Source organism: Betta splendens, chromosome 21 (genome assembly GCF_900634795.4).
Source record: "Betta splendens chromosome 21, fBetSpl5.4, whole genome shotgun sequence".
In the NCBI taxonomy this organism is placed as follows: Eukaryota; Metazoa; Chordata; class Actinopteri; order Anabantiformes; family Osphronemidae; genus Betta; species Betta splendens.
The window spans coordinates 2,505,517-2,527,335 of NC_040899.1; the positions used below are offsets into that span (position 1 = coordinate 2,505,517).

General features: G+C 43.5%; 1 protein-coding gene across 7 annotated transcripts; it reads left to right on the forward strand.

Moving 5' to 3' along the window:
* The first annotated feature begins 40 nt into the window (after positions 1-40).
* Positions 41-20,806, forward strand: LOC114847777 (NACHT, LRR and PYD domains-containing protein 3-like). 7 transcript variants are annotated; one of them, XR_008693495.1, is made up of 13 exons: positions 41-393; positions 6,136-6,266; positions 7,103-7,438; positions 7,875-8,110; positions 8,283-10,140; positions 10,493-10,663; positions 11,861-12,034; positions 12,565-12,738; positions 14,036-14,233; positions 14,493-14,708; positions 17,754-17,812; positions 20,015-20,061; positions 20,181-20,274. XR_008693495.1 is itself a non-coding variant. In XM_055505311.1 (12 exons), exons 2-12 carry the CDS (start codon positions 6,139-6,141, stop codon positions 20,714-20,716), a joined length of 4,074 nt encoding a protein of 1,357 aa, XP_055361286.1. In that variant the 5' UTR covers positions 42-393; positions 6,136-6,138; the 3' UTR covers positions 20,717-20,806. The 7 variants fall into 7 exon arrangements, 5 of the variants coding, with proteins under 5 accessions (XP_055361286.1, XP_055361289.1, XP_055361288.1 ...); XR_008693496.1 differs by having other exon boundaries at positions 17,754-17,804; XM_055505311.1 differs by lacking the exon at positions 17,754-17,812 and having other exon boundaries at positions 42-393; positions 20,181-20,806.
* Positions 20,807-21,819: the final 1,013 nt, after the last annotated feature.

Consider the following 21,819-nt stretch of genomic DNA (forward strand, 5'->3'; position numbering starts at 1 on the left):
TCATAACTTGAACACACCTGATTTCCCGTAAACAGAGACAGGCGAAGCCTCAGTGATCATGTGAGTCTGAAGATGCTGCTTCTTTTTTGTTTTGAGGTCTTTTTTCACTTTTTCCCGACGCGTTTCCTTTAAATGTGGTTCCCCGTCTGTGTACCTGTACCACTCTAATCCTCGTACGTGATTGGCCCAATTGTGCGCCCATAAAAGTAGTTTCGCGTTTGCGTGTTTGTGAGATATTCAGCAGAGCTAACCAATGGCGGCTGAAGATTCGGGTCAGCGCTTCTAGTTTGCTACAAAGCATCGGTTCTTACAGTCGGCTCATTGGCGACGTTCAGCGAGTTCTGGCGCCATTTTTGAGAGAACGAAGCGGAAAGGAAAATTGAAGCGCGGCAGGTGAGTATTTAACAACATTACTTTTACTGAGTGTGACCGGTATTCAAATATTATTAAAAATAATGCAAGCATTTGGCTTTTTTTCCCTAATGAGACAGCGACATTTACTGTTAAACTGTGTATGGGTTTTATTAAATTAATAATACAATTTGAAACAAAATGAAAATGTATTTATATTTGATAATGCAATAATTATCAAAAAGTATCAGTATCAGTACGGATATCGGCCATACTGGTCCAGTAATTACTTGGTATCGGATTGACACCAAAGCTTGCAGTATCGCCCACCACTAGTGTTCAGGGTCTATCCTTGGTTGTCATTAGTACCGGTTCTGAGCTCATAGTCGGTGGTACTGACTGCTCAGACTGACTGAGATCCAGAAATGTGGTGGTTTCTCCTTTTCTGTCGATGTTCTGAGTTCCCCAGTGACTGCATTAACTGGTGACCGACTGGTCACTCGTAGTTCTGGTATCGGATGTTTGTTCTACACGTCTTTACTCTTTGTTGTGTCTGCTTGAAGCTTGATACTGAATTAAGCTGTAGTCGCAGACAAACTGCTACTGCAGCTAAAAACCGGTTCAACAGGTTTTATGTAATATCCCCTGTTTGCTTTGCATGCTCCACGATGCTGAAAAACTGGACCTTGATGTCTCAGTAAGGTGTCTGTAACTTTTCATGCCAAAAAGCTGAAGTCTGAAAATGTGTGTTTTAAGCTCTCGTCCACAACGCTCTATTTTCGGAGTGCGTCGCGAGCGAAGTTGATGGCCACATAGCGCATAGCCGTGATCCGCCGCAGGAATCAAAAGTCACGGTCACTGAATCCATTGTAACAGCGAAACTGGCTAACTCGTCCTCGTAGTGGAGTTCAATCATATGTTTGATCCAAAATCTGACTCTGAAGTCGAATGGGAGGCTGTTGAAGGGGTTACACTTCGACTGGCGCAAGGTACGTCTAACTGGCAGATTCACGCAACTATATGCAACTTGCAATATGCAACTTGATTAGCTGCTAACGCTAATACTAATAGTTGCCAATAAGCAGCCTGAATTAATACAACAGGATATTCATAACACAACTACAGCTTGTTTGGGAGCATAGCGTGATAAACTAATATTTATTATTAAAGTTGATTTTGAACATGTATTCCCTGACGGCATCTGAACCAGGCTTCAGACCGCTGCACACAATATACCTCTCAGATAAATACTCATTTTTACATGTTTTTTTCTTTCTCGTGCTGCTGCTGTGTCAAAATAATTTTTCCATAATGGGATCTTCAGCTGCATCTTATATTTTGCCGTATTTGTCTGTAATTAAGTGCCAATGTGGGAACGGTGAGTACTATGTCTGTGTGTATCTCAAGTCGTTGCAGGTATCTAGCCTAGAGACGTTTTGCCAGCTGGTGCTGGGGACTTCTAGGGTGAAGAGTCCAAGTTGTCATCCCACCTTCCCTGGTCTGGATCAGGGCAGTGTTTCCTGAGGGACAAGGCACCTATGTTGGACTTGTCTGTTTTCCCTCTTAAAAAATAGTTCAGTGAAACAGCAATAGTCAAAGCCAACTTTTTTGTCAACCAATGCACCAGCACTATAATGCTGGATAAGTTCCTGTCACAGTTCAATTTGCAGACCACAAAATGAACGGGTAGGAGTCATAGTTATATTGAAAGCATAGTTTCTGGAGTGGAACAGGTGTAGTCAAGGGCAGTTGGCTGGGGAGATGTGAGGATCTTTTTTGTCTTCACGTGTTGGAAGACATCGGAAGCAGTGCAGCTGCTGTACAGATGGAGGATGCAGCTGTTTTCCTTGACACCACTCTAGAAGGTATAAAGAATAGAATAGCAGATTAATGAAATGACCAGTATTTCCTATGAAGGTCACAACCTTCACAAATGTAAGCAATATATAGAGGTAGTTAGATCAGTTGTAATGGTGTTTGGAGCAAACACGTTTTCAACTTATTTTATAGTGCTGGTTTGTTAAATCTTAGCATGACATTAATGACCTCCTTTCTGTCAGGTTGCTCAAATTGTGCTCAGAGGGCCGGTGGAACGGCTGGGGATGTTTACAAGGTCCTCCATAGAACAACCTGAGTCCAGCAGGACTTTATTGAAGAAGGTCTCCATCACATTTTCCTCATAATCTGCACCATAACACGAGAATTACAAATTACCCGTCAACAGACTAAAATATCAAAATAAGTTGACCAACTGCATACAGCGTAAATTTATAGACAATAATATAGATCAGATTATGAATATTTCAACTCAACTACCCAAATGTGAAATCCAAAATCTCTTTTAAATAAAATTGCCTATTGTCCAACAAATGATCATACTACTGTTAAATGTACATACCTTTGCTCCTGAGGTGAGCAACAACTCTTCTACAAGGTAGCTGTGTGTCCACAGCCTGCAGTGGCATCAGTTTGAGAAGCAACCTCCTCGCGTTTCGGTACCTGGGATGTTCCAGACTGTATAAAAAACATGTCACATTTACAGATAGCTGACTAGATAAGCAACACTTACGAGAAGACAGCAACAACATACATCTTAGACTTAAAAAGAACTTGCCATAACCTAAATTCACAGGTCTACTTGGGCTACAACACTCACACACACAACTTAATAGTAATTAGAAACACACCTGACTCTCACAACCTACTAATTCAGCCAAACACAAGTTGTACTGAACATCATGTGGAGAGCTAGCGCTAGCAGCTAACGCTGTGCTAGCAGCTAAAATGTGAGCTGAGTGAATGACCTGAGTAACATATTCAACATTCATAAAACTTAATTAATCCCATAGGAAAATTATTTTGCACACTTGGAGGTACACAGAAGAAGGACAGGAGATTAAAAATAGAATGCCAACACATGTTCACACACTCACATCTAATTACTAGCTAAAGTTTTATTATGCGTATTATTGCATGGATGAAGATCAACCCTTCCAGACAGAGGAGCAGTTGTACAGGCTGATGGCACCGGTAGGAAGGTTCTCCGCTGGCGTTCTGTGGAGAACCTGATACTGATCAGCTGTGGCTGAAGGTGCTCCTCTGTCCAGCCACACACTGTGTGGGGGTGGAGGTGTTGTCTATAGAGAGGAGTTGGACCAGCATCCTCCTCTCAGCTACAGCATGGAGGGGCTCCAGCTCCACCCCCAGAACAGAACCAGCCCTCCTGATCACTTTGTCCAGTCTGTTACTGTCTGCTCCATTCATGCTGCTGCTCCACAGACCACAGCATAGAACACTGGACCCACAGACTCAGAACATCCTCAGCTGGAGCTGCACACGTTAAAGGACCTGAGCCTCCTCAGGAAGTACATCCTGCTCTGAGCCTTTTTGTTCACCGCTGAGGAGTTCTTTTTACAGTCCAGTTTATTGTCCAAGTACACTCCCAGGTATTTATACTCGGTCACCACCTCCACCTCTTCTTTTTTAATAGTGAGAGGAGTGACAGCACTCCCAGATTTACTAGTGAGAGGAGTGACAGCACTCCCAGATTTACTAAAGTCAATCCCCAGCTCCAAAGTTTTACTGATGTTCAGTTAGAGGTGGTTCTGTTCACACCAGTCCACAAAGCTGTTCATTTTCATAATTAATTCATTCATGGTACTCTGTGGCATCACCCTCCTGGATACTCCTACAATAGCAGAGTCTTCAGAGAACTTCTGTAGATGACAGGACTGAGTTGCACCATTGGTGCTGGCACCAGTCCATTTACAATAAAATGAATCTATAAAGTTTTCCTTTTTGCTCTGCTGGTAAACTGAAAAAGCTGCCATTCTTGTTGGAACAGCCAACAATGGAGCACCTTCCGAACCTTAATAGCCCCATGTCAGTTTGTGTCAAAGTGAGTGACTACTAATTCTTTTTGTCTTTTAAATGGCGGGTGGCAACTAACTGAAAGGTGCATTACCGCCACCTACTATGCTAGAGTGTAGGGAATGTACTTCTAACACACCAAGAGTGTCTTAACATGAACCAGGGAGTCATAAATGTACCAGAATGTCCAAAAAGTGAATTTTGCATGTGCAGAGACCTTTAAACAAACAAACTGTAATTATCCGTGTAATAAAGTAAGAATTATAAACAACATCAATCACTGAAACCAACTAACAAGAAACTTAAAAAGATATGACTAACTAACAATTTCTAACTGAGCTTATGAATAAACCAGTGGTTTAATATCTCCTGACGCTAAAAGTAGCTTTGTGTTTTATCTGGAACTTTAGTCCACAGCTGCAACAATTAAAGAACTGAGACTAACATAGACACAGTTCATATGAAGTTCCTAGAAACAAAGACAAACAGTTAAACTGACCCAGTTGAGCTGGTTCTTTGGTATGAGGCATGGCTGCACCTTGAAGAGGTATGAAGGAGGAAACGAGAGCAGACTTTCACAATAGGAGACATTTTATTCGGTGAAGCTGCTTTCTCACTAGCTGTTCTTTTTATTCCTCTGTTAACAACTTCTCTACATTGTTCTAGCAATGTTACATTTTAGTAATTAAAAGAAAACTTCACCAATTTTCAATGGGGGTTGTATTTAAGAATGAAGGGACACCCAGATTCCTCCATATTTTCCATGCTGAGATATTATCATTTATTCCTTTGCAAAAAGCTTGTGAAACATCTCAGGACTTTTTCCCGTGGGTTTACAGACTACAACTAGTGCTTCCTGGTTTTCTCTGTACCTGTCCCAGCAACGGTTGGGCTGAGGGGGGGCGCGGCCAGGTTGTGAGGGGGCAGAGATAGATTATTATATTATAGATTATCAAGAAGACAGCAAGTTCTACAGCACAGTCTGATATTAGTGGTTAATTGTAGGAGCCAGAGTTCAGTGCCAAGGAGTTTCACTGTATGGAGGAGGATGAGGCTGCCCTGGCATCCTGCAACAGACAGCCAAGAGCCAGATGCATCGTGTCTCTGCACTGATAAAGAATTTCATTGCAGCAATGGGATATTCAGTTGTGACTCTATTGGCACTCCAGCAGACTGGCCCCGCCACCTCTCAGCATGACCATTGCATGGGCAGGTACAAAGGAAAGGGAAGGAAGCACTAGTTGTAGTTTTTAAGCCCACAGCAAACCATCTGCAGAGGCGTCTTATGGGGGGGAAATGCTTTTCTGCATAGAAATTATAGAGAAATCTGAGTGTCCCTGCATTCTTAAATATAATAAGTTTTCATTTAAGCACTAATAGTGGGAAATGTAGTCTCTGTACATGAGGCCCCTAAATTGGTGTAAACAAGGATTCAGGTACTGGAGCAAACTGTCAGACTGAGGTGTAGGAATATGTTTTTTTCTGAGTTTCCCAGTGACCACGTTAATTAGTGAGCGTCTGGTTGCTCGTCATTTAGCTGCTGGAATCAGAAAGCAGCACATTGGCTTCTTTGCCGCTACAGGATCTTAACAAACTACTATGAACAGTTTTTGGAGATGAACTACAATCAGTCCGATGCTGTTTGAACATTGTCCTGTTGTAATTACGGAAGCAGCTGAAATCAAACCAGGACTGAGTAGCTCTGCTCATGAACTGATCCCATCTGTAGCATGTCACCTATTTAACTATTTTGCATCACTGGGTGAGTTAAGCGCTTAGGTTTTTGGCTGTTGTAGTAACATGTTGAGACTCAACTGGCCTCGGAACCACATGAAAGTCAGGATTCAGACCCTTCCAATATCAGACTCCTATTAAACAAAGAGGTGTTAAGCTCTGGATCTGTGCCTTTTTCAGAAGATGAGTTTTGGTGTGAAGAAAGAGGACAGAGCAGAGTCTCCAGGGTCCGGATGTGTGACTATGAAGAATGACTGGTCCAGATGTGAGCCTCCACCATTCAGTCCTGAACCTGGACCCTCAGACACAAAGTAAGAGATAGTTTCTATTGTAAATTGATGTGATGAAGGGTGTAGACAAAATCTCTGTTCATAGTTTCTAGTGATGATGCAGAAACTTTCAGGATGAGCTGGATCTTTTTATTTTTTTGTTGACGTGTGTGCTAGGCTTCTCTGTTGTGTAGCCAGTAAAGTAGTATCAGTAATAATGACACTGCATGTATTTGCCATCATTCAATATGAGGCAGAGAGAAAGTCAGAGAGTGAGGAGTCTGTGTGTGTGTGTGTGTGTGTGTGTGTGTGTGTGTGTGTGCGTGCGTGTGTGTGTACCAGTTTGTGTGTTTGCGCAGATAAATAAAAAATGTATGCATGTACAGATGTACAGTATGAGATGCTGCACTACCACAGTCTTTAGAGCTCTTCTAACCTCAATTCAGACACAACTGATTCGAGCTCAGCTGTAGAACAGTAGAGGACGTAAAGCTGCTGTCTGTAGTAGAGGCTTTTACTGTGAAGGAGCTGCAGGAAGTGGAGTGTGTATGAATCCCAACAGATCAGTAAACGTGAGACAGGAAAAGCAGCTGATTAGTGTTTGTGCAGCAGGAGAATTGTAGCCAGAGGAAACAGACTGATGTTGAATCTAAGAAACGAGTGATGACACAGAGAAGTGATTTGTTGGGTCTCGGTGTCTCTGACAGCTGTCAATCACAGAGAATAGCTGGAATCTGATCTGATAACTGATCCAAAGTGTGAAACGTGCTGATAATCTGCAACAGCAGTAGTTTGTGTTTGGAGCCACATGAATTACTTTAATCAGAGATTTGATCAGTGATTGATGTGGTATAAATGACAAAATGTTGTGTTTGCAGAGGTCAGAGCCACAGAAAAAGAGCAGAACCTCCAGGACCCAGCTGTCTGTCTATGAAGAGCGACGCATCCAGACTTGAGCCTCCAGTCTTCAGTCATGAACCTCCAGGACCCAGCTGTCTGTCTATGAAGAGTGACTGGTCCAAAGAAGAGCTGGAATACTTCAGTCATGAACCTCCAGGACCCAGCTGTCTGTCTATGAAGAGTTACTGTTCCAGACTTGAGCCTCCAGTCTTCAGTAATGAACCTCCAGGACCCAGCTGTCTGTCTATGAAGAGCGACGCATCCAGACTTGAGCCTCCAGTCTTCAGTCATGAACCTGAAGCCTCAGACACAAAGTAAGAAACTGTTTCTACTGAACTGACCTGATGGAGGATGAAGACAAGATGTTCTGTTCAAAGATTTCTATTGATTTTACAGAGAGTGTATCAGACTGAGATAGATCTTTGTCTGGGCTTTCTATCCTCCAACTACTGATGGTGGTTCTGTAGTAAAACACCTCAGAACCTCCACGTTAGATTTTACACATAAACAGAATCTTCACGTCTCTTTGTCCTGATGCTGACGTCACTGTAAACATTTGATCTGTTCAGCGTCTGAAAACTCTGAGTCATCATGAAGTGGAGCGTTGAGTTCATGTTCTCTCCACCACACGTTGTGGTGTGAGGTGCTGCTCTACCACATTTTATGGTGTTGGCTTATCTTCTTCTCGCTGTCAACAGAATAGTTTAGAACCAAACTGATGAGTCCGGTTCTGAACTATTCTGTTGACAGCGAGAAGAAGAGAAGCTGTGTTCCTGTGGAGGAGCAGCCGTTCTTCTGTGTTGTGTGTCAGAAGGTTCTGAAGGATCCAGTCTCTAGCAGCTGTGGACACTGGTTCTGCAGACAGTGCATCACCTCATACTGGGACCAGTCTGGACCATCAGGAGACTCTTCCTGTCCCCAGTGTGGAAAAAGACCCAGAACCAGAGCTGGACAAAAGCTGATCCATCAGATCAAAACTGTCCGAAGTAAGACTGAATGTGTGTCTGATGATGTCATCGTTTTAACCACACTGACTTTGACACGATCGCAGTTGTTCTGTGTATTTTTATACACTTTTTAAATCACTCAATCATTTGTGGGTCATAAACAGAACAAGTGGTCTTTTAGTTCATTCTCAGTTGTTTCTTCTTCCTTCAGCAGATGTTGCTTTGCAGGAGGCTTTAGATGAACATAAGCTCAGTCTGAGGAGCAGATGTGAACGTGTGGCTGAAGGAGGTGAAACAGGAAGTGGAGTCCTCCTCACCAGCATCTACACTGAGCTCTACATCACAGAGGAACAGAGTGAAGAGGTGAACACCCAACATGAGGTGATGCAGCTGGAGACAGCTTCCAAGGAGAAGATGCTCCATGATGCTCCCATCAAAGTCCACGACATCTTTAAAGCCTCCTCTGACCCACACGGACCCATCAGTCCGGTTCTGACCAACGAGGACCCACACGGACCCATCAGACCGGTTCTGACCAACGAGGACCCACACGGACCCATCAGACTGGTTCTGACCAACGGCGTCGCTGGCGTTGGAAAAACCATCTCTGTGCAGAAGTTCACTCTGGACTGGGCCGAGGGCCGGGAAAACCCAGACCTCAGTGTTCTGGTTCCGCTGTCGTTCAGGGAGCTGAACCTGATCAGAGATCAGCAGCACAGCCTTCTCACGCTGCTCCATGTTTTCCATCCAACGCTCCAAAAGGTCCCAGCACAGCAGCTCGCTGTCCTGAAGCTTCTGTTCATCTTTGACGGCCTGGATGAAAGCAGACTCTCACTGGACTTCAGCCACATGAAGGTTGTGTCTGACATCACACACAAGTCATCGGTCAACGTGCTGCTGACCAACCTCATCCAGGGGAACCTGCTTCCCTCGGCTCTGGTCTGGATCACTTCCCGTCCCGCAGCGGCCCATCGGATCCCTCCTGAGTATGTGGACCGAGTCACAGAAGTACGAGGCTTCACCGACGCCCAGAAGGACGAGTACTTCAGGAGGAGATCCAGCCACGAGCAGCTGTCCAGCAGAATCATCTCACACGTCAAGACGTCCAGGAGCCTCCACATCATGTGTCAGATCCCAGTGTTCTGCTGGATCACTGCTACGGTTCTGGAGCACATGTTGACTACAGAGCAGAGAGGAGCGCTGCCCAAGACCCTGACGGACCTGTACTCACACTTCCTGCTGGTCCTGACCCAGAGGAAGAGGAACAAGTACCATGAGGGACATGAGACCAGTCCACAGGAGCTGACGGAGGCTGACAGGGAAGTTCTCCTGAAGCTGGGGAGGCTGGCGTTCAAACATCTGGTGGAAGGAAACATCTTGTTCTACCAAGAAGACCTGGAGCAGTGTGGTCTAGACGTCACAGAGGCCTTGGTTCACTCAGGAGTCTGTACTGAGATCTTCAGGAGAGAGAGTGTGATCTTCCAGAAAACAGTCTACTGCTTTGTTCATCTGAGCGTTCAGGAGTTTCTGGCTGCTGTTTACATGATGCACTGTTGCACCAACAGGAAAATAGAGGAATTGGAGGAATTCCTGAAAGACTCCAATGTTCCTCTGGATGTTGTCCTGAGTAGATCCATGTCTAAATCCCTCCTGAGTCCAAATGGCCACCTGGACCTGTTTGTTCGCTTCCTTCATGGCCTCTGTCTGGAGTCCAACCAGAGAATCTTAGGAGGTTTGCTGGGTCACAAAAAGACCAGTCCAGAAACCATCCAGAGAATCATCAACAACCTGAAGGAGATGAACAGGTATAGAATCTCTCCAGACAGAAGCATTAACATCTTCCACTGTCTGATGGAGATGAACGACCACTCAGCCTATCAGCAGATCCAAGAGTTCCTGAAGTCAGAGAACAGATCAGAGGAACTCTCCTTGATCCAGTGCTCAGCTCTGGCCTACATGCTGCAGATGTCAGAGGAGGTTCTGGATGAGTTGGACCTGAACAAGTACAACACATCAAAGGAGGGACGATGGAGACTGATCCCAGCTGTGAGGAACTGCAGAAAAGCTCGGTAAGTCTGATGTTAATGTGATCACTAATATTCTACAGCAACATGAAGCTGAAGCCTCTTAAACTATTAAAGAGAAACACACACAAAATCTGAAAAGTTCAGAATGAAAACATTAATCACTGGTTCCTAGAAAACTTCTTTGAGGATCAGGTCAAAGCAGCTGTAAAGTTAGTGAACATCAGTATCTTCTGTCTTTCTTGCTTGATGGAGCTTTAAGTTAAGTTAAGTCTGGTGGAATTAACAGAGCATCACACTTTGTGATGGATGAGACCAACTAAGCTACTGCTGCTTCTGAGTCAACATTCATAAAGTCAGTTCACGTTTATAGACTTTATATTTTCTGTCATCACAGACTTATTAACTGTTGGCTCACAGAGACTGACTGTGAAGTTGTGGCCTCAGCTCTGAAGTCCAACCCGTCACATCTGAAACAACTGGACCTGAGTAAGAACGACCTACAGGACTCAGTGAAGGTTCTGTGTGCTGGACTGGAGAGTCCTCACTGTCGACTGGAGACTCTTAGGTCAGTGTTTTTTCCTGCTGTCTCAGCAGCAGTTTTTCAGCTAGTCACTGCTAACATATCTGCTTGAATTTAGCCTAAAAATTGAATTGTAGAATTACGGGTAGATTTGGAGCAGTGTCTGGTCTAGATGTGGTGTTGCCAGAGTAGTGTGTGCATGAAAACACAAAGTCCATGATTCTGTTCTATTCTTGAATCACGCCATGAATTGAAAGGTGAAGACTGTTGATATCTGAAATTGCATAAGAAACACAGGTACTGAATATAACAAAATAAGGATAACAGAATATTATTAAATATTAGAGGGAAACATTATGTCTTGAGTGGTGATCCTCACTCAAAAAAAAGGGAAACAATGATTAAACTATTGAGCAGAATTACATGTTCCTGCATGCAACAGTTCCACTGCAGCGATGCAAAAACAGACAGGAAGTGTGTGATCTAATAACCGGTGATAGGTGACGGTGGGATCCACCACTACGTCAGAAACTTGCAGAAATTATTGGCAGTTTATTGTGACTCTAAAGTCTATGAAGCTCATGAACAGATGTTTGTGACATATTTTTCTTTAAATGTGACACAGTAGCAGAGACTCAGAGTAAATCATGTCTCCACATGTTTGAAGGATCTGATTCTTCTCCATCAACAGGCGACGTGTGTGTGTGTGTGTGTGTGTGTGTGTGTGTGTGTGTGTGTGTGTGTGTGTGTGTGTGTGTGTGTGTGTGTGTGTGTGTGTGTGTGTGTGTGTGTGTGTGTGTGTGTGTGTGTGTGTGTGTGTGTGTGTGTGTGTGTGTGTGTGTGTGTGTGTGTGTGTGTGTGTGTGTGTGTGTGTGTGTGTGTGTGTGTGTGTGTGTGTGTGTGTGGCTTCCTGTCAGACAATGATGTCACTTTGTAGAGACACAAGCAGGAAACAGGAGCATCAGACGACACAGAATAGTTCAGATTAAGAGAAGACAATGAATGAAAGGAACCAGAAAGTCTTTTATCCGGCACGTCTGGTTTTCTACTGGTTCCTGCAGCAGCTTGTAACTCAGTGCTGACATCAACAGGTGTATGAATGTTGTGCTGACATGTGGATGATGTGTAGAAGCTGAGATCATGACTACTAAACACAAGACCTCACAAAAGCACATTTTAGACTAAACATCAGTGATCAGGACAAATCTGACTTATTATTAATGCTTTTATTCTTTTATTCAGATTGAGTCACTGCAGTTTGTCAGAGATCAGCTGTGATTCTCTGGTCTCAGCTCTGCAGTCCAACACATCACATCTGACACAACTGGACCTGAGTAAGAATGACCTTCAGAATTCAGGCTTGAAGCAGCTGTGTGTTTTTCTGGAGGATTGTCGGTGTCAACTGAAGTCTCTGAGGTCAGACGCCATGGTTTAGTTCTGTGAGGTTAATGTGATGTGAGGGCAGATTTTCTACTGATCCACACTGAGGGGCTTTATAGTGAAGTCTGTTTCTTTCTATGTGGTTTTGTACATTCACTTTTCAGTTTTAGTTTGATTCATTTGTGAGAATAAAAACTGAGAATAAAAACAAAACAAAGTTTAATAAATCAAAAAAATATCAAATTTATGATCAGTAGCTGATACTCCAACACTTTTCTAAGGCACTATCATGTTGGTTCTGACAACGTGAGTGAGTCCAGATGGAGCCAGTGTGGAGTTGAAGAGGTGAAGTCACGACGTCTGAGCTGAAGCAGCAGCATGTTGTATTTGTTGTTGTCATTAAGTCTTGGTTACTGTTTTAACCTGCATCTTCTTGATTCAGATGTTGGGACCTTCTAGGTTCTAAACCTTTACTTTCTGAAGCGTCTTTAGCTCAAAACCATGAGACACTGAATGGTTTCAACTGATTTTGATTTCTACTGTGTCATCTTTGATTCTTTATTCAGATTGATTCAATGTAGTTTGTCAGAGATCAGCTGTGATTCTCTGGGCTCAAGTCTGAAGTCCAACCCGTTTCATCTGACACATCTGGATCTAAGTGAGAACGACCTGCAGGATTTAGGAGTGAAGCATCTGTGTGGTTTTCTGGAGAGCCATAACTGTCTACTGGAGACTCTGAGGTGAGTCTCCATGTCTTTGAATGTGTTCATGTTATTGTCGGTTGAGAACATGTTAACCTCAACAGAGTGTGAGAGACATGAAAGAGCAGGAGAAACTTCTGCTCAGCAGAACCAAGCTATAGCAAATTTCTCTTTAAATTACGTAGTCTAAAATAAGATGAAGCCTCATCCAGGTGATTGACAGCATTTGTGCCAAGATCCACTAAACACACATGAGACACAAGACAAAAAAGAAACTAAACACACAAGACAAAAAAGACACTGGAGTTTGAAGCTTTGATCATTTAGAGCAGATAAAATGCTGGACTTTTGTTTTTATAACAACTATAACTTTGTAACAAAAAGCATAACTGTCAATCCTATCAATCAGTTAGAGAGCTGAAGTCAGGTTCGCTGCTCTCGTGTATCTACTTGTGTTTGTTGGAGTCTCTCCGCACAAGTCACCCTTTCCATATAATGGATCTTCTTAGTTGTCTGCTTCCATTCCTCTTGCATTTGGGGGTGGGTTTGTATCATCTTCCCTTGGCATGCTTGCATTTTCAGATTAAGGGAATACTTAACCAATTTTCAATGGTGGTTGACCAAGGTTGAGGATGACATAAAATACGTCATTTTCAACTGCCCTAGCGACTTTCTGCGGGCTCACAGAAAACTAGGAAGCACTTTGTATGCTCTGTACCTGCCCCAGCAACGGTTGGGCTGAGGGGGGCGGTTGTCTACCAAAGGATGAATATAATTATCCTGTCAGACAATGATGTCACTTTGTAGAGACACAAGCAGGAAACAGGAGCATCAGACGACACAGAATAGTTCAGATTTAGACGTATCTTTAAACATAGTAGATTTTGTCAGCAGGAGCAATCTATCAGCAACATGAACGAGGCCTTTCATTCAAGAAAGTGGATTGGCTGAGCCTGAACAGCAAGTGCTACCTGAGTGACATTAGGAGGTGTAGATAGGACACTATTGTCAGGCGGTGGTGATGCAAGAGTTTGAGGTATAGGTTTGGTCTCAGCTGTTCGTTCTTGATTGACTGACCATCAGACATTTGGGTAATTCTCTGTTGTAGGCCTTATGTTCCCTCCAGCCTACAGACGTTCCAGCTCTGACAGCAGAGTTTCTAGCACTTCATGTAGTTTTGCTTTCCCCTTGTTTTCTTTCTTCTAGAAACTGAAAAAACAATTCTCATATGCTACAGAGACAAAAGTGTTGTTGAAGAATGAGAAAAAATTCATGATGACTCCATGAGACACTGAATGGTTTCATTTCTATCTTAACCCACATGTTCATCTTTCAGACTGAGTTTGTGTGACCTGTCAGAGAGAAGCTGTGAAGCTCTGTCCTCAGTTCTCAGCTCCCAGTCATCTAGTCTAAGAGATCTGGACCTGAGTAACAACAACCTGCAGGATTCAGGAGTTAAGCTACTGTCTGCTGGACTGAAGAGTCCTCACTGTCGACTGGAGACTCTCAGGTCAGAAGAGTTATTATACAGGCAGTAAGTCTGTGGAAGATTAATAAATGTTTTAAATAAAATATGTTAAATGGAGGTTTTTTGAGATGTGAATAGTTTTTATTTGTTCACAATGTTTCAGTATCTGACTCCAGTTTCCAGACTCTCATTGTCACGTTGCTGATGATCAGATCACATTTCAACCAGGAACTTATGAAACAGTTACAGTTTGGATTAGAGGCAGATGTCATCATTTACAATGGAGAGAAACCGTAAAAACTGCTTTAACATTGTGTGTGTTCAGGCTGTCAGGCTGTCTGCTCTCAGAGGAAGCTTGTGTCTCTCTGGCCTCAGCTCTGAGCTCCAACCCCTCCCATCTGAGAGAGCTGGACCTGAGCTACAATCATCTAGGAGACTCAGGAGTGGAGCTGCTGTCTGCTGGAGTAAAGGATCCACACTGGAGACTGGACACTTTCAGCTATGGAGACTACACACAGTGTCTAATAGAGGAACAAGACATGTAAAGATTTATTCATTGATAACCTTTAGTTTAGAACATTTACAAAAGACACAAAACCTTCACTTACATGTTAGACATTGTGTGTTTAGAATGAAACCAAAATAAAAACAAACTAAGGTGGATCACATGTAGGTGGCTCTTCTTAAAAATGATCAGGGACAGTATAAAAATAACAAAAGAGAAGCAGCAGGAAAATGAACTAAATTGATGCAATGGATTAAAACAGACAATGGTGGAGCCATGACTATAAATTAATTAAACTAATATTTGCATCAGAGTGAAGTGAAAGGTGTAATTCTGCCCTAAGATGCAGGTGCTTGTTTTATAAGTATATATTTTTATTAGTAGGGCTGCAACTACCGATTATTTTGATAATCGATTAATCTGTTGATTATATTTTCCGATTAATCAGATAAAAAATATATATATATACTCTATTCTCACCCTCCGCGGGTGGTCTCATCCACTTTCCAAGCTCGGGTCCTCTACCAGAGGCCAGGGAGCTTGAGGGTTCTGCGCAGTATCCTTGCTGTTCCTAGGACTGCACTTTTCTGGACTGAGATGTCGGATGTTTTTCCAGGGATCTGTCGTAGCCACTCCTCCAGTTTGGGGGTCACAGCCCCTAGTGCTCCGATCACCACAGGCACCACTGTGGCCTTCACCTTCCAAGCCTTCTCCAGTTCTTCTCTGAGCCCTTGGTATTTCTCTAGTTTCTCATGTTCCTTTTTCCTGATGTTGCCATCGCTTGGTATTGCCACATCCACCATCTAACCGAAGGGCGAACAATCCTGACAATGAAGGATCCCTCAAAGGGTACAGTCCCATCTAACTACCGGCCAATAACCTGTCTCTCCACAACATGGAAGATCATGTCAGGCATCCTCGCAGCTAAGATAAGTGGGCACATCGGTCAATACATGAGCGAAGCACAGAAGGGCATTGGTAAGGATACCAGAGGAGCCAAACACCAACTCCTGGTTGACAGAACAGTTAGTGTTCTGTGGTAGAGGACCCGAGCTTGGAAAGTGGATGAGACCACCCGCGGAGGGTGAGAATAGAGTGTGTGTGTGTGTGTGTGTGTGTGTGTGTGTGTGTGTGTGCGCGTGTGTGTGCGCGTGTGTGTGCGCGTGTGTGTGCGTGTGTGTGCGCGTGTGTGTGCGCGTGTGTGCGCGTGTGTGTGCGCGTGCGTGCGCGTGTGTGTGCGCGTGCGCGCGCAATATGCTAATTATAAATCCCTTAACCTATATTTTTAACTAAATTTCCATTTTGGCTTTTTAAATCTCAGATAAAACACAAAATATAGTGTTTGAATAAAAAAAAATTACTATACAAAATATAAATAAAATTTATATAATAAATATATCAAATCAAGCATAGAATTTTGTTCCAATGAAGATCTGCAGCAGCTCCAGTCATTGTAAATGTTGGAGAAAACCCATGAAGACACAGGAGAACATGTAAACTCCAGAGACTCCTGGGCTCCTTCTGGCTCTGAGGCAACACTGACAACCACTAAAAACCATGTCGTCATATTTTAAAGCTGCTGTTACATTTGGTGTCTGCACTGTTAAAGTTGCACTGTTTTGCCGTTGCACTGCGCTATTAAGTGGACAGCTAATAGATATCGGCAAATCATTATCGATCGTTTCAGTCATTGATTATTATCGATAACATCAATTTATTGTTGCAGCCCTGTCAGGGATCAAGGTGAAGGACCCAAACGCACAGCATTCAAAGTTTTCAGTTTGAGGTGGTTTAATGAAGGCAGATAGTAAAACAGGCACTGGTGGGTACACAGAAATAGCTTAGCAGCAGTACAGACTGGGTTAGCGTGGCCTTTTCGGGACCACCAGGAACTCCAGGAATGGCCTCTTGTGGGCCGACAGAGGCAGGAAATGAAACCTGGATTGACCAGACAGAAGCCAAAACAGGGGCCAGACTGGCAGCAGAAGTGGAAGCTGACTGCTGCAGCAGGGGTGGGGCTGGAAACAGATGTGGATTCAGGACTGTTGCTTGAGCCAACTATGGAGGTTGAGCTGGAGCCTGAGCTGAAACAGGATCTGGGCAAGATGGCTGCTGCGCTGTAGCTTGAGCTGGGCAAGGTGGCGACAGGTGCAGCAGGGGTCAGACAAGGTCGGATGGCTGGGGCAGCAGCACGCTGTGGTTTCAGGGCCATCCACCGGTAAGCAGCAACAGAGCCTGCTGTGATCTGTCGTAGCTGCAGTCCGTTGTGGCTGGGAAACAGGGGCATGAAGGACAGGCTTTCAGTTCCTTCCAGACCTGGCATGCCTCACTGGAGGAGTAGGCTGGGATCTGCTGGGAGCTCCATTCATCAAAAACACTCCACAGCGCAGTGGAGGCACTGGAACCGGAGTTGAAACTTGAGCTGGGGACCGCTGCGGTTTTGGCATCAATGCAGGAACTGGAGACAGCTGTGATGGGATGTGAACTGAAAGTGGCCGTAGCATCAGTGGCGAGACATGAACTGAGGACGGCAGTGAGACTGGCGATGAGACAATTCGCACATGAAGCTCAGGCTATAGAAGAACTGGGGGGTAGTCAAGCCACCATTCCGCTTCCATAATTATGTCCTCCAACTCTAACTGGGCTTCGAGAGTAGGCGTCTCCACAGCATCTTTTAAAAAGAACACGGAAGCCGGAAGCCCTGTTTGTCCAAACCTGATCTTTTTAAACTTCAGGCAGGGTTTAAAAATATCAGGCAGAGTCCAATACCAGTAACACAGGGGCAGGCAAGGCGATGTCAAAAAACAAAACTAGGTCTGGTTAGAGATGTCCAACTGGAGCAGTGCCACTCAGTCTTTAGAAGTGGAAGTGTCGCAGAGTAGCGTCTCGAGTTCGTATCATGTCACGTGTGCAATGTTTATAAACTTTATAAACATAGCAAGCGGACTTAACATCTATAAGATAGACATGTTTCACATTACAGATATTTGAAATGTATTTGAGTGTACCAAACTGTAATTGAAGATATCCACAACTACATTTTGACATACCACAATTCTAATAAGAATATCTTATCTTTAGGTCTGGTACACTGGAAGGACTTACTAATAGAACGCTGGAGAGTTGAGCGGGGTGAGTGGGTGAGTGAGCAAACAATCTGGCAAGGAGTAATCGCAGACACAGTGCTTAAATGCTGAGACTAATTAGGAACTAGATGCAGGTGGAATGAAACACATGACAGAGGAGAAGCTAGACAGACTAACAGGCAGGAACTAATGATGTGTCGTCGTAAATGATTCGTTCAATATGAACTAATCTTTTATAGGACTCAAAAGGTCCTCTCAGTGAACAACTCATTCAGTTCCATGCAGTACTTTCTCTCACCACATGGCAGCAGCTGCTTAAGCTCAGTCAGCAGGACCAGAAACAGAAATGATTCATTCACGATTCACTCAACTGAGCGTCCTTATTCATTTGTCCTTTTGTCACGTGGCAGCCAAGTGCAGACTCTGTAGCGAGCAGCAAGCGCTCCAGTTCGTTTCTGATTCGTTCATACGGATCCTTACGAATCGTTCGTTCGTTCTTTTACCATGTGACCACTACCAAGCGACTGTTGCGCTGTTGTTAAAAAAATTCAATTAAATTCAGTTTTATTTATATAGCGCCAAATCACAACAAAGTTATCTCAAGGCACTTTACAAAGTAAGGTTTAAGACCTCACACAACTAAACCCAACAAATCCCACATACAGCAAGCATTTAATTTGACAGCAACAGTGGAGAGGAAAAACTCCCTCTCCCCCCTTAACTAAGAGATGGTTCCTGTGATAACAATCACTGCCAGTGACCTGAACCATCTCTAACTATAAGCTTTATCAAAAAGGAAGGTTTTAAGCCTAATCTTAAAGGTGGAGAGTGTGTCAGCTTCTCGAACCTGAAGAGGGAGCTGGTTCCAGAGGAGAGGAGCTTGGAGCTAAAAGCTCTGCCCCCTGTTCTACATTTAAAGACTCTAGGAACCACAAGTAGCCCAGCGCTCTGAGAACGAAGTGTTCTGCTGGGAGCATAAGGAACTATGAGGTCTTTAAGATAAGAAGGAGCTTTATCATTGAGTACTTTGTATGTGAGTAGGAGAATTTTAAATTCTATCCTACATTTTACAGGCAGCCAGTGCAGAGAAGCTAATGTAGGAGAAATGTGATCTCTCTTTCTAAGTCCTGTCAGAACTCTGGCTGCAGCATTTTAAATAAGCTGTAGGCTTTTTAAGGAGCTGTTAGGACATCCTATGAGTAAGGAGTTACAGTAGTCCAGCCTAGAGGTAACAAATGCATGGATCAGTTTCTCTGCATCGCTCTTAGAGAGGATGCTTCTGATTTTAGCTATATTTCTAAGATGGAAGTAGGCGGTTCTGGAGATTTGTTTAATGTATGATGTAAAAGAGAGATCCTGGTCAAAGATGACACCAAGGTTCCTCACAGTAGAATCTGAAGCTAATGTTATGCCCATCCAGGGTGGCTATCTGACTCAATAGTGTCTCTCTCAGATTTTTAGGCCCACAATAAGAATTTCAGTTTTATCTGAATTTAGGAAGTTTAAGGAAGTTTTGGGACTTCCAGGATTTAATGTCTAGGGAAGATGCAGGACATAAGTCACGTTACTGTGGTGCGTATTTGCTAGGTTTTCACATGGTTTGAATTGCTAGTGGCATTTTGTTGTTATAATTTATCCGCGGAAGCAAACTATGTTGTCTTCAGTATATAGTGTTTGAAAACCGCAACCATTATTACAACGCCCACAGCGCCACCTGCTGTAAATGAACGAAATGAACGATTGACTCAAAATTAGCTGTTTACTTTACTGATCGAGCGTTAGAGATCCGAGTCAGTTAAAAGAACATAGAGACCAGAGTCGTGACAAGCCCTAGACATTAGTGGCCTCTGACAGATCAAAAAATTGATTCATTTAGTAATTCCATTCAATGAAAGAAACTATTCTATAGTGAATTTGGGGTTTTCATTAGTTGTCAGTTATAATCATCACAGTTAAAATAAATAAACATTTGAAATATATCAGTCTGTGTGTGAATGACTATAATATAAAAGTTTCACTTTTTGAATGGAATTTGTAAAATGAATTAACTTTTTGATGATATTCTAATTATATGACCTGCACCTGTAATCACTTTGAGTCATCAAGCAAACACTTCTGTCAGGAACCAGGACAGAAATGGGTTCAGAAAGAAAACAGTTTTTTTTATTTACCAAAAAAGGGACAAATGGATAAAACCATGTGTGAGAGCCATGCGATGTCCATGTCTACATGTCTCTGACCCCCTCCTCCTTTCAGGGTTGAGCCTGGTGGAGTCCAATGCTTGAAACCAGGTCTAAAAAAGTGTAAGTGTGTTTTTACTGAGATCAGCAACATTCAACCTTCTTCAAACTGTCATGAGTCATCATCAACCTGATGATAGATCAATAACTGCAGCTGGATTGTGTCTTGTTCTCACCTTCAGATTTCTGTCAACTCACCATCGACACAAACACAGTGAACAGGAAACTACAACTGTCTGACAACAACAGGACGGTGACACATGTGGACGAGGATCAGTTATATCCTGATCATCCAGACAGATTTAAGGATTTGCCTTATTTACTGTGTAGTAATGGCCTGACTGGTCGCTGTTACTGGGAGGTTGAGTGGAGAGGAAACGTTTATATATCAGTGAATTACATAGGAATCAGAAGGAATGGAGACAGTAAAGACTGTTTGTTTGGATGGAAAGATCAGTCCTGGAGTCTGTGCTGCTCTGATGATGGTTACTCTATCAGCCACAATAACAGACTAACAGCCATCTCCTCCCCCTCTGTGTCTCACAGAGTATCAGTGCATGTGGACTGTCCTGCTGGTTCTCTGTCCTTCTACAGAGTCTGCTCTGACAAACTGATCCACCTTCACACCTTCAACACCACATTCACTGAACCTCTTCATCCTGGGTTCGCGTTCTGGTTTCCTGGTTCCTCAGTGTCGCTGTGTGATGTGTCGCAGTGAGAGTTTGATCCTGTCAGAGAAACATAGTCACTGTTGAACATAGTTCATGTCTTGTTTTCAGATTCATGTATTAAACCAGTTGTTTTCTGACCCAGTTCTAAATGATTCTTTGTGAAACCTTGTGGGAGCTGGAAGCTGGTCTCAACAGCTCCTGACCTCTTATTCTCTCATACGCACTGTTTACACCGCAGAGCAGCTGCTCACACTGTACAACGCTGCAGTTCTCCCCACAATATCCCAGACAGGCCGCTGCATGGGCGCCGCCCTGGAAAATCAACGACGGGAAAAGACGAGACGCTTCAGACCCGCCGTTCCGTCCGTCATCATGGGAAGCGGGAGATCTCTCCAGAATAAGATGAACCAGCTCGGCGCTCACCATCACCAGCTAGTGAGTACAGGAGCGGCCTGCTGTTCACGGAGACCTGGCTGATTCACTCATCACAGACTGTTCAAATGGACAATTTTCATCTACTGTGTGCAGACAGAATGGAGGACAGCAGTAAGAGGAATGGATGGGGTCTGGCTGTGTTTGTGAACATGAGATGGTGTAAACCAGGACACCGCACTACTATCACTTTCTGATTAACTTTCCTCTGACAGTTGAATCATTTCAGAACCGTGTTCTGAACCAGGTTCTGCCTGCTCTTTCTGTTCGTCCTGCTTCGGTGTAAGTGTCCATCAGTCTGACACGAGTGACTCCCACTGGGCTCAGCTGTTACTACTTCTCTCAGGCTGAAGATCTTCATCACATTCATTCATCAGCTGAAGCTGTACCTGCTTTTCCGTCACTGGAGCATGTGGAATTCTTCTCATCCATGTTTTGTTTTCCAGAAACATCAATAGAAACATCACCTGTGTTCAAGTTACAGTACTACAAATCTACTACAATGTCTTTATTAGTCCTTACAACATTACAACAGCTTGAAGGAACGTGAGAGTTAACACAAGTTTAAGTAATAATGTTTTTTACATGAACAGTTTCCCAGTTTCACCTCTTCATGTCGTCAACAGACCGACAGATTTAGAAAAGGTCTTACTCCAGTCAGCGCATATTTCTATGGTCATGTAGTTATGAACATAGGCGTAGACCAAGAAAGGGTTAA